This window comes from Penicillium atrosanguineum (genome assembly GCF_028827265.1).
Source record: "Penicillium atrosanguineum strain IBT 20685 chromosome Unknown utg000001l_segment0_segment0, whole genome shotgun sequence".
NCBI classification, from domain to species: domain Eukaryota; kingdom Fungi; phylum Ascomycota; class Eurotiomycetes; order Eurotiales; family Aspergillaceae; genus Penicillium; species Penicillium atrosanguineum.
The window spans coordinates 1,537,889-1,553,776 of record NW_026623133.1 but is presented as its reverse complement, the minus strand read 5'-3'; the positions used below and the strand labels follow the sequence as shown (position 1 = coordinate 1,553,776).

At 50.7% G+C, this 15,888-nt stretch overlaps 7 protein-coding genes across 7 annotated transcripts; 4 read left to right on the top strand and 3 right to left on the bottom strand.

Moving 5' to 3' along the window:
- Positions 1–1,769: 1,769 nt before the first annotated feature.
- On the bottom strand, positions 1,770–2,603 carry cnaB (calcineurin regulatory subunit B; the record flags this gene model as incomplete). The annotated part of the gene is made up of 5 exons (XM_056880647.1): positions 1,770–1,780; positions 1,834–2,168; positions 2,234–2,307; positions 2,367–2,419; positions 2,495–2,603. The coding sequence occupies 5 exons, from the start codon at positions 2,601–2,603 to the stop codon at positions 1,770–1,772; spliced, it is 582 nt and encodes a 193-aa protein (XP_056745885.1).
- A 495-nt stretch (positions 2,604–3,098) lies between these two features.
- Positions 3,099–5,022, top strand: N7443_000590 (uncharacterized protein; the record flags this gene model as incomplete). Its single annotated transcript, XM_056880646.1, has 3 exons — positions 3,099–3,257; positions 3,372–3,854; positions 3,916–5,022. 3 exons carry the CDS (start codon positions 3,099–3,101, stop codon positions 5,020–5,022), a joined length of 1,749 nt encoding a protein of 582 aa, XP_056745884.1.
- A 530-nt stretch (positions 5,023–5,552) lies between these two features.
- On the bottom strand, positions 5,553–7,165 carry N7443_000589 (ribosomal lysine N-methyltransferase; the record flags this gene model as incomplete). The annotated part of the gene is made up of 3 exons (XM_056880645.1): positions 5,553–6,257; positions 6,311–6,909; positions 7,015–7,165. 3 exons carry the CDS (start codon positions 7,163–7,165, stop codon positions 5,553–5,555), a joined length of 1,455 nt encoding a protein of 484 aa, XP_056745883.1.
- Positions 7,166–7,457: 292 nt separating this feature from the next.
- On the top strand, positions 7,458–8,602 carry kae1 (O-sialoglycoprotein endopeptidase; the record flags this gene model as incomplete). Its single annotated transcript, XM_056880644.1, has 2 exons — positions 7,458–7,809; positions 7,860–8,602. The coding sequence occupies 2 exons, from the start codon at positions 7,458–7,460 to the stop codon at positions 8,600–8,602; spliced, it is 1,095 nt and encodes a 364-aa protein (XP_056745882.1).
- Positions 8,603–9,100: 498 nt separating this feature from the next.
- N7443_000587 (putative Snf1 kinase complex beta-subunit Gal83) lies at positions 9,101–10,572 on the bottom strand (the record flags this gene model as incomplete). Its single annotated transcript, XM_056880643.1, has 3 exons — positions 9,101–9,151; positions 9,202–9,772; positions 9,839–10,572. The coding sequence occupies 3 exons, from the start codon at positions 10,570–10,572 to the stop codon at positions 9,101–9,103; spliced, it is 1,356 nt and encodes a 451-aa protein (XP_056745881.1).
- Positions 10,573–10,855: 283 nt separating this feature from the next.
- Positions 10,856–11,345, top strand: N7443_000586 (uncharacterized protein; the record flags this gene model as incomplete). Its single annotated transcript, XM_056880642.1, has 2 exons — positions 10,856–11,038; positions 11,097–11,345. 2 exons carry the CDS (start codon positions 10,856–10,858, stop codon positions 11,343–11,345), a joined length of 432 nt encoding a protein of 143 aa, XP_056745880.1.
- Positions 11,346–13,250: 1,905 nt separating this feature from the next.
- On the top strand, positions 13,251–15,665 carry N7443_000585 (uncharacterized protein; the record flags this gene model as incomplete). The annotated part of the gene is made up of 3 exons (XM_056880641.1): positions 13,251–13,852; positions 13,902–14,804; positions 14,858–15,665. The coding sequence occupies 3 exons, from the start codon at positions 13,251–13,253 to the stop codon at positions 15,663–15,665; spliced, it is 2,313 nt and encodes a 770-aa protein (XP_056745879.1).
- Positions 15,666–15,888: the final 223 nt, after the last annotated feature.

The window sequence follows — 15,888 nt, the reverse complement described above, 5'->3', positions numbered from 1 at the left end:
AACCCGGCGCGCTGGTTCCTAGCGGGTTCCCGAAAGCTAGGGATGATGTGTGAGGACACTAGGATGGGAAATAAAAATAAAAATTGGGAGAAGGGGGCGAGTCTCAGCTTGAGGGGGGTCAGGTGCTTTGTGTTTTCCTTTTTTTTTTTATTTTTTATTTTTTTATTGTATAATATTTTATTCTATTTCGCATTATCTATTTTCTTTCTAGACCAGGTTTCTACTATGGTTCGTTTTGTATGTGTAACTCTTACTGGGAGGGCGGCTGACGATCCATGGGTGGGCGGTGCCCCAAACTGTTCCGTGCTTTCCCCTTGCTCTAGCCTGGCATCAGCACTAAGACAAAAAAGCAAAACCGCGAGTGTCAAGTCCACGACCCAGCCGGCTGGTTAGGTAGCTGCAGTTCATAATTAGAGCCCGACACAAATAAAGGGGGGCGGGTCCAAATTCCCTAATTTCTCTTCTTCTTTTCTTTTGTTGACATTCCGGAAGATTGCCCGATTGCCCGGACAGCTGCTTTGCCCCCTTTTTCGCGGATATCTGCACAGTACAAATGGTGAAGGGAGGGAAAACGCTGAAGAGAGAGAAATCCGGAAAAAGTCTAAGAGAAGGAAAGAGGAAACATCAGTCGAGATAATAGAAATCCCGAAACGGGAAAAGAAGAAAAAGAAATAATAATAATAATAATGATGCTGCGAAGAAACAAAAAAAAAAAACAATAATCGTCACACCCCCTCAGACACCATCGGGCATTGTCTGCCCGATTGGACGCCAAAATGCACCATCCAGGGCTCAGGGACGTCAAATCCCGGATTCGTCCTGTCATTCCGCCCCCAACTGGATCCGACGCTCTGGTTGGGATGGAGACACGCCGAGGTCGCCATCTACATCGCCCGGCGTTTCACTTGCAATGCCCTAAGATGATGCATCAGATGCCCAACTGCCCTAAAACCGAGATAGGCATGAAAGGGACAGAAGAAAGGGGGCAATAACCGCCCAAGTGGATTGGGTTGAAGGGTCCGGTGTGTCACGACTCACGACTCCGCCCTTCGAGTCCGGCCCTTGAGTCTGCTCGCGGATGATGCCATTGTGTGATATGGAGCTTCTCGGCCTGATATCTTGATGCCTTGTGCGCCTCGGTATATAGGCCCCGGCTAGGAGTCCGGAAGCTGGCCCGGGGAAGTAGTTGCACCGCGGGGGCTGATTTGGATACCTGATACTTGTTTCGTGGGTAGCTGGGTGTATCCAGATTTTGCGAGCTACTTGGGCTCCAACTGATTCAGGGCCTCATCCCGTGTGGTCAGCTGACCCTGAATTCCAACGCGTACCGGAAAAAAAACAAGAAGGACATGAAGTAGTGGACAGAGTGTGAAAACACCACTACAAGGGATACCAAATATAGAACGAAGAAAGGCCTTTGTCGGTGTCACTGTCCTTCCGAGGGAGGTCGCGCCAGTGGAGAGATTGGTGTTGTGACTGCGACCAGCATCCCGGTTGCGATTGGCAGGACCACGAGACTTACAGTCCGGACGGAGGTTGGGCCGAGGGAACGGATGAGGCTGAGACGCCTCGCACGAATTCGAGAACTGAGGTTATCATTGGAGGTTTCCCTCGAGAAGAACTAAACTACATAAACACACGCTGGTCATAGAGTCATGTCATGTCGGCCCCGTGATGAAATAGTGCAAATCGTACCGTACCATCACTAAATAGAAACACGGCAAAGGGAAAAGAAAAAGCTGGAACTCGGGGAATATGGCTGCGGCCGCTTATATTTGGTCTGGATTTGTACGTCAGCACCCAGTCTGGGGTTGTCACTGGAAAGGCACCTACTCAGAGTCATGCTCAAGTTCACATCTGTGCTCTCCACCATATGAGTAAACTCTTCAAAGCTGATCTTGCCGTCGCCATCCTGGTCGGCTTCCATGATGGTCTTGTCGACGATCTGCTGCAGCTGAATGTCCTTCAGATTGTTACCGACCATCATCTTGAGCACGATGAAGAGCTCGCCGTTGGAGATATATCCGTCGCGGTCGATATCGTAAACACGGAAGGCGAAGCGCAACTTCTCCAGCTTGTTACCCTTGGAGCTAAAGGCCGACAGACCAGTGACGAACTCCTGGAAATCGACGTCACCCCCACCATCCTCGTCGAAGATGGCAATCATTCTGAGAAAAACCCCACATTAACTGGTATCCTGCGATAGGCACCCTGCGAGGGCGATCAAACGAACCTGGTGGCTAGCGGGTTGGAAGAGATCTGCGGCAGGGAGAGGAACTCGTCTCGGTCGATAGTGCCGGAGGCATCCTGTGGGTATCATGTTAGGTTGCAATGTGATGTGTATACGGATGCAAATCCCTGCGCACCTTATCAAGCTTCATGAAACGTTTCCGCAGACGATCCACTTCGTCTCGGTTAACTGTTCCCCTTTGTCAGCCCCGTCCCAGATCTGGTCCAGCGCACGTTCACGTGTTATAGAGTCAGTCGAACGTACAGTTGGAGGTGGACACGATGTTATCGAAGAGCTGGGAGGTGCCCACGGAGCCGCGGCGACGCTGGGCATTGTGCATGGCGGCGGCATTAGGCTCGGAGGTTTGGTCCATGGTGGCGGTAGGAGGGCGGTGAGGAAGGGGGGGGGAGAGGGGGGGGGGGAGAGGGGTGAGGGGATAGAGAGCAGGAAGTCGAAAGAGAGGAAGAAAAGGTAAGGACCCGACTACGAAGAGTAGAAGAGTAGAAGACCAAAAGAGTAAAGAAGGGTTTAAGGTAAAATGTGGAGAGACTATCATAACAGAACCCAGAGAAGCAATCTGATAATGCCCAGCCCCGCACTAACCGGATCGGGCGTTACAAGCGAGCCCCTGAGGCCGTGCACTGCGCTGCGCTGCTCCAAAACAGGCGGTCGCCGGGTGACATTACAACGTCAACCCAACCGCCTGCCGTGATCCCCTCGTTTTAATCCTGTCATTATCTCCCCTCCCCCGTCGATTTTCATCACAAAAATACGTCTACGAGAAAGCGCATGATCTGAACTTTCGATCGACCTCTATTTTACCCCCCCTTCCGCCCATGGTCGTTGCTCTATCGCGTGGCCCGACGCTATGACTCGGTACGGGGGCATGGGCCGGACGCGCCCCAAAAAGCTCACATCCAAGGCCTCAATCCCCATTGTCCGCGAGGATGAGATCGATGCACTAGACGAGGACCTCCAGGCAAGCCTACAACAGATCGAAACCGGCGTGGAAAAGGCCGAGGAGTCCGTAAGTCGTCTGCCCTACGCTAATTTTAGCCTCATCCCTGCATGAGGTCACGTGATGACATCACGAAAGCGACACGAAATTTTCACGATGCTGACTTTTGGCGCCGCGCTGTAGGAATTCCATTTGCAGGTTGCCATCAATCTCACTGCCCAAGGCAAGGTTAATGACGCGCATATTCCCACCCCGGAAACCATCCTCAGTAACCTGCGATATGATGAGTTATACCCGCCTTATTTCTCGCAACCCGCGACGTATATCAGGTTCTCCTCAACTGTCGAGGACTGTTGTGGATGCCCGTATAACATGACGGAGGAGGATGATGTCTTCCTTAAGATCTTCAACTCCAAGCGAGACCCATCACAACAATGTTCCGAAGATGACTTTGAGGCCACCATGAACTTCTTCGAGGAGACCGCGCAAACGAAGCAGCCATATGCGGCTGTGGACAGCCCGCCGGTACTGTCATTTACAGATATGGAAGAGGCCATGGACGCCGCCGTAGAGGAAAGTGTAAAGCGATTCGCCAAGGACATTTATGAGCACTGGAAGTTGCGCCGACTCGAGACGGAGAACCACCCGATAGCGCCAAGCCTCAAGGTATGTCAAACAATGCTGTCGTAACGTGCGCCCAAAGTTACACATGCTGACCGCTTTGCAGTTTGAGACCGGCCAAGATACCGATGACAGTGACCCGTATGTCTGTTTCCGTCGGCGTGAGGTCCGCCAGATTCGCAAGACTCGTGGCCGAGACGCCCAGAGTGCCGAGAAGCTTCGGCGCCTTCGTAAAGAGCTTGAAGATGCACGGCAAATCGTTGCGCTGGTGCGCCAGCGTGAGGTTGCTCGCAAGGAGATGATCGCGATGGAGCGGAAGCTCTTCATTGAACGTGCGGAGGTCCGTGATATGAAGCGCAAGCTGAACATCAAGGACGATGACGAGGATCTCATCAACCAGAAGGTAATTGATGCCACCCCGGACAAGTCACCCATTGGATATGAACTGACTCGTTTCCCACAGCCCAAAAAGAAGCCAGAATTCCAACCGGGTCGTCCCAACGCTCCTCAACTTCGTCTGCCTCTCAAGCCTGGTCTCCAGGGTGCAGAGGATTTGCAGTTGCTGGAGGATGTCCAGGCCGAGAAGGAGAACGAGATCTTGCGCGATATCAAAGCGAACATCGCCAAGCACATCAAGTGGAACGAGGGCTATGTGGATCTCACACGAGCACCTCTTTCCCCATCCCCAGAGCGAACGTTCGACACAGCAGCGTTCCGACCCGCGTTCACAGCGCAACTCCCCACTCCCCCATCATCAGAGTCTTCTGGCGATATGATGGACACCGCATTGGACATGACAAGCCCACTCCACTCGCGCGAGAAACTCGCCTCGCGAGCCCTAGAGTTACACAGCGAGCCCCATCGCATGCCCTCATTCCGGCGGCGCGTGGGTCGTGGAGGCAGGCTGCTAATCGATCGCCGCAACCTAGCATATCGTTGTAAAACCGAGCTGGATCCGCTCAAAGCAGACCGATTCAAGTTTGACCAGGAAGATTCCGACGACGAACCTGTCTATGATACGGATCCATTCAGCATCCAGATCATGCAGCACCGCGCCATCACGGTGGCCAAGGTGCGCGAACAAGCCGCAGTGGCTGCTCAAGCACATGCGCAGGCGCAAGCTCAAGCAGCCCAGGTCCGACGATTGCAGGTTGATCAATCCGGATCGCAACAAAACCCCGGTCCCAATGTCGTTGCCGCCCCCGAGGCTTGAACGGCCCTTGTTGTTTTTGTGTTCGTTTTTTCAGCATTTGGCGGGCGTTTCGTGTGTTGCTTTCGACATCCCTTCGTCGCTTTTCCCCCCTTGTAGTTTTAGTACCACCCCTCATGTTTTGATGATCTCGGCGACGAAGGGATTTGACGGAGCCCGGCCTTGTTTCTTTTTCTCCTTTACCGCACCTCACCTCCCTTCTTGCTCCTCCCCCTCAACTTTTCCGACGCAGATCGCGCTCGGCTTGCTGGGGATTCTCTGCCAGCCTGTTGACGTTCTGTACTTGTTAGTGTACATATTATTTTTCACGGGGGACGAGCATGGCCGCTGGAGGCCTTTTGTATGATGGATAACCGAAGTTATGATGCCTGTGATGATGAAAGAACGGGAGAAAGGCAGAAAAAAAGACTTCCAAATCTAACAGAAATATAATCACTTATGCAGTTATGCAAAAAACTTCGTCGCTCGTATCGAGTCGGTTGGGATGATGACAATGTCGCTGGTAAAACAGATCGCTGAGAAGGAATATTAAATTAGACCCGCGCAGACTTGGACTGTCTCGAGTCATGGTCGTCATTGGCAGAACGCTTCAAGGACCCGTTGCTGGCAGAAGTGCTGAGCATGCCCTGGAGAGCTTGAAGAACTTCTTTCTCGCCAATGCGGACCTGGAGAGCCATTTTGAGGCGCCTGGATGAACCTTCCAGTTCGGCGGAGGCTTGTGGGGGAGTCAGACTCGACAGGAGCTGCATGTCGTGAGCGAGAGAAGTGGCGTAATGCGACTGCTTAGCCTGGAGGAGCTTGTAAAGAAGACCAGCCTGAGGAGTGTCCATAGATGGCTTGGGAGGCTTGTTCTTTAGGAGGCGCTGCTCAAATTCTTCTGGAGACTGACAAAGCGTGGTGAGCAAGGCGACGAGCTCCATTGGGAGGATGTCCTCCAATGTGTCGTTGGGGGATGGGCGGGGAATCACCCAGCCGTCATCAAGAAGGTCGTGTTTTTCGAGTAGCTGAAGTCTGGGCTGAGAGTCAACGTCGCTATTGGGAAGACCGGCCGCTTGGCAGATGTCCGCAAGAGAGAACTCGATCACATCAAATGAGGCGTAGTTGTCTGTCACGTAGCCGTATCGGCGGAGCAGATCTGCGCGAGGAATTTCTCCGTAGTCGTTGAAGATTTCTTCACCCTCCTGGATGGGCTTGATGGCTTTCATGACCAGAGATTCTTCTTCCTGATAGAGACGGGCCTAAACCAATTGTAAGCATTTAACTCTACTAGGGAAAGTATGTTAAAACTCACGTTGTTCCGGTCCGCATCCGCATTGAGAAGATCAGCCAGCGGGACCATGCCCTTAGAAAGCTGCTCCTCCTCATCATCGGTCATATAACCATCGTTCTCATCCTCAGGCTCATCATCATCGTCCTCAGACTTCTCAATATCAAAAGCATAAGCCATGATAAGCGACCCCATCACGTGCGCTAGCTCAAGCAGCGTCGCAGTACCATTCTCGCCCTCATACGAGGAAAGTCCATTAATAGGAGGGAAAAGATTAGGATTCGCCCTCACGATAGGCGCAATAGAACTGAGAATAGACTCATCAGCGCTCTGCTTGCCGATCTTGTCAACAATGGCACTAGCCTGCAATTCCGCCAACTCCGCCTGAGACCAGAACATAAGCGTATCGAAACGACTAGGTAGAACACGGAAATAAGGTGTCCATCTTGACTGGTTGCCTTGTAGATATTCATAGATCATGACTAGCATGAGTGAAAGCCAAGGACCGAGGGCTTCGACATCCTGAGGGAGCAGGGTCTTCAGCTGGGAATTTTGGACGGCGAGGATCAGGGTGCGCGGGATTGAGAAAAGTTCTTCACCCTCGGATATATTAGATCGGGCTACTATATTTTCGAAGAAAAACAGTCAGATATGCGTTTTCTTGGGGCTTTTTTATTGCACGCTCCACCGGGCTGAAATGTGCGTGGTGGGCGGAGGGATCATCTTACCGACACCTCGGCCTGCGCCGCTTGATCTGAGATCTGCGAGGAGGATCTTCGGATTGACCTTGACGCCTGGGTTTGCTTCGAGCCAAAAGACGAATTCGTTTGACTGTTGCTGGAAGCTTTGGGAATCTGGGAAGTGGGCCGAAGAGGACATTGTGATTATGTCCTTGTGAATAGGGAGGGAGAGAGATGACTAGTGTATGTATGAGACAAACATACAAGAAATCGAGTACCGTGAAAGGGAAAAGGGAAAGGGAAAAAGAAAGCGTGGGAAGAAAACAAAAAAGAGGCAAAAGTAAAAGGGAAAAGGGAAGTAGATTGGAGCTGGTTCGGAGAAACGGGAGTGCCGCTTTTAGCCCGATAAGTTTGATAACGAAAACCATGTCCGTCACTTTATTTTGCGACTTTTCAGTCATTTTTCCCAGACACGAGACACGAAAGGCATCATGATCGGTATTGGAATGGAAGGCTCGGCCAACAAGGTCGGCATTGGCATCATGCTGCACCCAGAAGACGGCAGCGAGCCGAAGGTCCTTGCCAATGTCCGTCACACATACAACGCCCCACCAGGCGAGGGTTTCCTGCCCAAGGACACGGCTCGACACCATCGTGCGTGGGTGGTGAAGCTAGTGAAGGATGCACTGAAGGAGGCGAAAGTGACAGTGGACGATGTGGACTGTATTTGCTTCACACAAGGTCCTGGCATGGGTGCCCCGCTACAGAGCGTGGCTATCGCAGCGCGGATGATGAGTCTGCTTTGGGGAAAGAAATTGGTCGGGGTAAATCACTGTGTTGGACGTATGTTTCACGCAAATGCTTCCTTCTTAGAACTTAGCTGACTCGACTAGATATCGAAATGGGCCGTCTGATTACTGGCGCTTCGAACCCCGTCGTCCTCTACGTCTCCGGCGGAAACACACAAGTGATCGCGTATAGCTCCCAGCGATACCGTATTTTTGGCGAGACTCTCGATATCGCGGTGGGCAACTGTCTGGACCGGTTCGCGCGCACGCTACACATTCCTAATGATCCCTTTCCCGGGTATAATATCGAGCAGCTTGCGAAGCAGGGCAAGCGGCTAGTGGACCTCCCATACGTGGTGAAAGGCATGGATTGCTCTTTCTCCGGGATTCTTGCGGCAAGCGATGGACTAGCTGCCACATATGGATTAGGTGGCTCGGAGCAGGCCAAGCTAGACGCGGAGAAAAGTGCCTTGAATACGGAAGAGAGTCAGGACCTGGATGCTAAGCCTACTCGTGCGGATCTCTGCTTCTCATTACAGGAAACTGTATTTTCAATGCTCGTGGAGATTACAGAACGTGCAATGGCCCATGTTGGCTCTAAGGAGGTGCTTATTGTTGGTGGTGTGGGCTGCAATGAGCGATTGCAGGAGATGATGGGTATCATGGCTCGGGATCGCGGTGGCAGTGTCTTTGCCACGGATGAGCGCTTCTGCATTGATAACGGTATCATGATTGCCCAGGCTGGAATGCTGGCACATAAGATGGGTTTGAATACTCCGCTTAAGGACACTATTTGTACCCAGCGCTTCCGAACGGATGAGGTGTGGGTGAAGTGGCGGGATGATTAAAATGGGTATTTAAAAGATCTATTATGTGTTACGAAATGAGCATATCCAGGTTCAGCATCCTATATGGAGTTCGGCCAAATGATTTCCAAGGGTTGGGGATTCACGATCCACCAATTGAGTTCAAATTAATCACGTCGAAGTAGAACTGTAAAGCCTTGCAAGGTAAATATCTTCTCGTGCAGGGTTGAAGTAAATCTGATGTGCATGACCGAAGTCTGGACTCCTACAAAAGCCTCCCATTGAAGCAACGCCTTGGAATATCATGCAGTATGTGAGCGATGCTCTGGTTCTTTTCGGCATCTCCCTATTTCTTGATAAAGTGGTCTGGTGTGAGTAGCGGCTGATTCTGCATACACATGAGGTGCGACAATGCTAGTCTGATCCCGGGAGGTATGATATGTCGGGATCCAAGGGAGTGTCCAAATGTGGACTCTTCTGAAAAATTATTTGCAGACTGTACCCATGCGAAGAGTGGCCGTTTCATGCGCCAGGCGTTACTCACTCCCCGGTGATATGGCTGGTGGGTTTGTACAAGATGGTTGTAACATACTGCAGAACGTCAGAAAGGTGGATAGAGGAAATACGATAGATTGTTTTACCTTGCGCTTATATCTGGTCGTGACACTTGTAGCAAGAACGCCATTCTTGATGCTGCTAGTAGCAAGATGGTTCAAGACAGTATGGTTGGGATAGTTCAAAACACTGCTGTCATCCTTAGTCGGGGTGGTGCTGTTAAGAATTGATTTACCCAAGAACAGAGGCAGACTGGGAGGAGTCGCAGTGTCCCCAATGACATTAGCAGCCTGGGTATAGGCTGGGTGGTCTTCCTCCAAGTCCAAGTCAGCGAGAAACTGGGGAATGGCACTACCAAAATCGCCCGGAGGAACTTCTTCTTCAATCTCTTTCTTCGGAGGTTCCTCATCCTCTGGGCCAACTTTGGAACTGTCCTGCTCCGACTGAGAAGTGCGGTCCCCAGGGGTAGCAGCAGACTTGTCGCTCTCCCGGGTGGCATCATCGGCGCTGATCTCAACATAGTTGACCAGGTGGTTCGTAAAATCGACGGCGGTGGGAAGAGTATCCGAAGCCCGCATTTCTCCGTCGACAATGAACTTTAGGTGATGCGTACCAGGACGCAAGTTCAATGTTGTCGTCATCAAGGAGCCACTCTCGCTAGTTTACATTAGCCAGACGCCTCCCAATTATAACCGGAAAAATCTCCAAAGATGGGATGCATACCTTCTGTGCAGCTTAAATTTCTTTTCCCAGTTGACGAATGTTCCGGTCACGTAGACCTTTTGTCCGGGTGCATTCCATTCGATGACGGTGGGCACTGCCTTGCCGACTCCACTGGCCGCATACGGCTGGAGCTCGTCCCCGCCCTCATCTCCTTCTGTTGTAGTATTGCTGGGGTTGGTAGCCTCAGAACCCAAGTGATCATCCATCACGCGGTCCGCAGGCATCGATTGAATATGGGAATCTTCCGGTCCCATAATGGGGGAGCCAGGGATGGTGTTAGCATCACCAATGGGCAATGGCAAGCGCGGGGGACGCTGCAGGTGTTGTGAGGCGCTATAGTACGAGTTCATGGGCGGGGCTGAAGGTGCCATCGTATCGCGCTCTGCAGACTGTCGCGAGACGGGGACCTGTACCGGGTTGGAGGTGTCGCGCGAGGGAATGTCCTTGCCTTGTGGATATTCAGATCTGCTGTCATCTGGTCTTTCGGGTCTAGTCGGTTTTCCAGTCGGAGAATCACCGGCATTTCGGGACTGGAGCCGCTGTTGGGCGATGCCCTTGTAAGCTGCAGGGTGACCGGCGGCTGTCTCTCTGGTGGCGGAAGGGTCGGCCGGGACGGCTTTCTGTGTCGGAATTGCATTGAGAGAGGGACGACGGACCACTCTTCGGTCGCCAGGGGCATGAGCTTGAGGGATATGGCCCGGCGCTTCGCCGGCCTTAGACGGGTTGTTGCCCATTGAAGGCGGGGTAGAGGGCGCGGATTAGGAAATGGTCGGTTGCCGAGGTAAAAGGGGGTCGATGAGAAGAGGATTGAGGACAAGAGCCGCTATGCTAGCAGCATGGAGCCGAAGGAGCGAGCAAGAGAAGATGGTCGCTGCACTTGCCTCAACGTTGTAGGTCCGATGACGCCGGATATCGAATTAGGAATGTTAGGGCTTAGGGCTAGCGGGAATAACTCGGCTTCCCCGGATTCCTTCTCCTGGAGCTGGAGCCCTGGACGTCTTCCCCATAGCTTGGACCATGGATGTGGGTTCAGCCGTCGATGGCCTACTACTGGTACTTGGCACGCTATTCTACCTCACGAAACGACTGATATACTATCTGTTGTATCTCCTCCTTTTCCTAGCCTCCCCGTTGCTTTTTCTGGGACGCGGCCTTCTCTCGATAGTGTTGCTTCCGCTTCGCCTCCTGGTCAAATTCGAGGTATTCATCCATATATTCTTGCCAAACTAGACGTTATTAGTAGCTCATTCTATCACAGGCAATTCTCTATTTCATGACTGGAGCGGTGCTCACAGGAGTCACTGCAGGTCTGGTGCTCTATTACATGGATGATACCTTATCGCAGCTCCTGCGACTTCCGTCAACAAAGTCCGAGCCCACTGCCAACTTAATAGAGCAAGATGATTCGCCTTTTGATTGGGAGACCAAATGGCGGGACAATTACCAGTCCTCGACCATTCTGGAAGAAGACGAGCACAGCCAGAGCTCGGAAAACTCTAGGGATTGAACACATGCATGTACAAATAGCACAATACACAGATAATCTCACTTTTTTCTCTGTCCATTTTTCTTTTCCAAAACAGCACCCAGACAACATGTAATCACTGCCTCACCCTCAGCCATAGGCAGCCGTTGTCGTGCTCACTCTGCATACTCTAGAGCCTGCAACTCGGCGATTTCAGCCGTTTGCCAATGCGCTCCAGGGATCGAATGTTTTTGCAGGACCATTTGGGAAGTCCGGAGTAGGCCAAGTAGCGGAGTGGTTGTGAATAGCATTGATAGTCGTCCACGAAGGAAGGTTAGCCGATTCTGCAGCAGCCATGCAAATAAAGCGAACACGAAAAATGAAAACTCGATACCCAAACACTTGGTTATGGTTATTGTAGACTAATGTGTTAGATCGCAGAGCAAACACCGACCACCATAAAACCTCAGTTAAGGAACTGTATAAGCGTGTTAGCCCAAATAGTCTTCTGAACACTTTACAGCTTACTGTAACATAGTTGGTCAAGGTGTTGATTATTTTCACGGCGTTTCAATTTACCTCCCAACACCGACCGAATCAGAAAGCATCGTACAGCTTTCTGTAACGTCAAGTATCTTTCAAGACTCTCATCCTAGGTTCGCACAGTGTGCCGACTTCGAACTGCGGGCTCTAGAACCATCCATTAGCTATGCGTTGCCGCTTCGCCAAGTTTCGTGCCGGCTATCGTCTCATCTGTCGTACCTATGGGCGAGGGATTTGGCTTGTTCTCAATGCAAAGGCACATTTGGACGCGTGGCTTCCTCGATTGGATTCATGATGGATTTGGGTAAGCTGATATTGAAACAGTAAGAAAGACGTGTTGGGGCTTTAGAAGAGGCACTGATTGAGAAGGATTACGACTGGCTCCTCCAGCTTATTGAACTTATAAGCTCGGCGATGATAACACGAGGTGAAGAGTGTTTCTACAATTTAATTTGACGTCATTGCCGTTTGATCTGGACTTTGCTGCTCAGATAGTAAGTGCTTTTGATTGGAGATATGGAAAATGCTCGTTTCTGAGAACGCTGTTTCTGCTTGGCATTTGTCTGCATATCGAAAAGAAAGCAAGATGCCACAAGTGAGAGTTGTAGCTAAGCCACAGCCTGATAGAACCCAGCACGCATTCCCCTCACTCTCTATCACAACAACTGCCTCACTCACTCACATGCCTTCTTTTCTTCCCTTTTCTTCTTCAATTCGAGTTGAGAGTACTTGGAAGTTTCAAACGTTGGGGCTGAAATGATGTACCTGATCCCTGAGCTTCTCATATTCCAGATCCTGGTGGTTTCATTATACAATTCGTGAGGGATAAGGTCCCTAGGCATTCTTACTCAATAAGCTCGGCATCCCATGACTAAGTGAAACGATATGGGCACCTTTTGATTCTAGTTTGACAGAGCCCTTCAATTCCGTGTGCCGTTGCTATCGCCATTTCGATGATCGAATGAAGTTGCATTTCTACTGATTCCAAAGACATCCTGCGAGATACTCTCAGATCTTTACTATAGTCCTGATAAATTCTTGACTAAATCCGAAATTAGACCGGGGCTGCTTCCGAAATTGGCCCCCCACACAGCTACGAAAAGCGCGACAATCTTGGAAATCAGCGAGTCAATTCTGGGAACCATATACAATAGCTTTTATAGCTTCGCTATCGCTCAGGTATAATTTTGGCCTTGGATACACGCTAATCAAGCCACTTCAGTTAAGCCACACCGCGCGAAAGTGTCCACCCGGTCAAAGCCGACCTTGCGGCCTCATCGCGCCGCAAAATTTCGCCCCTGAAGAATGAAGCCACCGCCAACGATAGGGCCGTCAATCTGCACTTAAACTCGCGACTACTGGGACTCAATTGGACTAGAACTCAATGCCGTGAGGGCCTCGACGATGGAAAAGGGGGTAAGGCGAATATGGGGACGCGCTCTGTCTTTCCTCTTTGGCCCGCGCTACCACGGAGCTTCGCACCCCACCCTGAGTGAGAGCGAAGTTGAACTTATTACAGTTCATCCGTCCAAACCTGCTTTCGCGTTCTCATTTAATGGCTGGCAAGGACAATCTCCGCCGCCACATGCAGGCCAGGTCCCTCGCTGGATCACCGGTGTCTACTACTGTGCCCGAGTCGGAGCCTGTGTATTTTTGATCAACGTGATTTCCATATGTGTGGCAGCTGGGCTGTCCTCAAGGTATGACGCCGGCTCTGAGTTAGCAGGCTCCAAGATCGTCTACCGAGGGAGCTGTACCGCCGTCAAAAATTGGGACATTGCTCTTCATTTGATCATCAACGCTTTGAGCACGAGTATTCTGGGCGCTAGCAACTACTGCATGCAATCTCTTGTTGCGCCGACCAGAGAGGAGGTCGATGCGTGTCATGCGAAGGGTGAATGGCTCGATATTGGCACTGCGAGCATCAGGAATCTGTTCAAAATCAGTCGACGTCGCGTTGCCCTGTGGATTATCTTGTTGATTACAGCTACGCCGTTCCACATCCTGTATGTATTAATGGTTGGATCCTGGTAATATGGCTAATGCGTGTTTTAGTTACAACTCCATGGTCTTTGAGTCCATTGCCACAAACGAATTTGTGGTATATGTTGGACCGCACGATCTTACGGCTGATAACATTATGAATTTGACCACTCCTACCCTTGAAAATTGCTTCCAAACCGCTGCTACATATTTCGGGGTTGGAAGTTATACCTGGAAACAATTTTCCTCAGAGATTGCAGCAGGCAATTTTACTCACCTCAGCTTGGACACATGCACGGATGTTCTCAACAATAAGAACGCCGCGGGAATAAAAGCACTCATGGTTCTTGTCAAAGAGCTGTCGGTGAAAGATGGAGGCAACCTGACAATTCAATTCAATTCAGCTAGCGGTAGAGCTGATGCCGCCGACGAGACCTTTTGGATGACGAATGCGACCAGCTCGGCAGAAACAAGACTTCTGGGCAATGCATTTCATTTCAATGCCACTCAAAACGAGACATGCGCTGTTGTTGACAATGATCCCGGCTATGATGTTAGTAACACGTACACCGCACATGATTGCATCCAAATTTCCGCGGAGGAAAAATGCCAACTGCTCTACAGCCCAACGATTTGCATTGTCGTTTCTCTCTGTGCGCTGGCAAAAGTGATCGCGATGTTCTTCGCAGCTCGTATCAGTCACTCTCGATCGGTGCCTCTTCTTGTTTTAGGCGACGCGGTGGCATCTTTTGTGACAAGGCCAGATCCCACCACGGAGGGTATGTGCTGGATTTCCAAGAGTGATGTCTCCCGCGGACTCTGGGCTTCCTCCCGCAAACCGAAAAGCTCGAGCACATTACTTGAACCCTTGGAGCAGAATGCACCGCGTGAGGGGATCACATACAAGAAACTCGTGCAACACAAGTGGTATGCGCAAGTGCCAAGCAAGAAGCGATGGGCGGGTACGCTTTTTTTGTAAGCCCAGCTTCCCTGTTCAATTTGGGAAAATACTAACTCGACTGACTTAGGTGTTTATCAGGTATAACAGTAGCAGGACTTCTCATGGAAATGGCAATTAGGACCGATGGTTTCGCTTCACTCTCAACTGGCCTCCTTAGTGAATGGTGGGATGAAGGGCTCGGTTCAAGCAATTACAATACCCTTGACATAAGCTCGGAATCTTTGATTGGCTCAGTGGTTATAGCCAACATACCACAGTTGCTGCTCACAGTGAGCTATTACTGCTTAAACAACATTGTCACCGACATGCTGGCAGCGGCAGAGTATAGCTCTTACGGTGTCACTCGCAAACCGCTCCGGGTCACCCGTCCCGTGAAAGGTAGCAAGCAGAAGTCAACTTATTGGCTGAGTATACCTTACCAATATGGCGTGCCCCTATTGCTTCTGCACATGCTTCTACATTGGTTGATCTCGCAGAGTTTATACTACGTCTTGGTGATCTCATACAATGTCCAGGGAGAGGCAGACTATAGGCTTGAAGTCAGTTCTCTTGGCTACTCGCCCTTACCCGTTTTTTTGTCAATTCTTGTTTCGTCTTTGCTGGTATTTCTCATGATTCTGCTGAGCTGCAAAAGGCTCAAATCCAACATGCCGCTGGCTGGGGCCTGTAGCGCTGCAATCAGTGCTGCATGTCATCCACCTAGGGGTGAAAATCTGGGCATTGCAGCTCTGGGTCCGATCAGGTGGGGACAAACGACGGAGCCGCCGAATTATGTGATAGATCATGCAGATGATACAATCGATGATGATAAAGGCCATTGTAGCTTCACTGCGCTGGACACGGTGAATCCAACCTTGACCACGTTGTATGCTTAAATGTGACATGATTCAAATTAATTCAGAACAATACTTTCAAGCACGAAGCAGTAGTCACATGTGATTTAACTAGTTATTTGTTTCAAATTCAAATTCAATTCCACACACGACTCACTACATCGGCTAATGTGGTTGAAGTCTAGAGCTAATCCAAGCCTGGCAATACAAACCGCGATCTCTCATCTTTGAGGGCTTTACGAATCAAAACTATGTAAGCTTTACA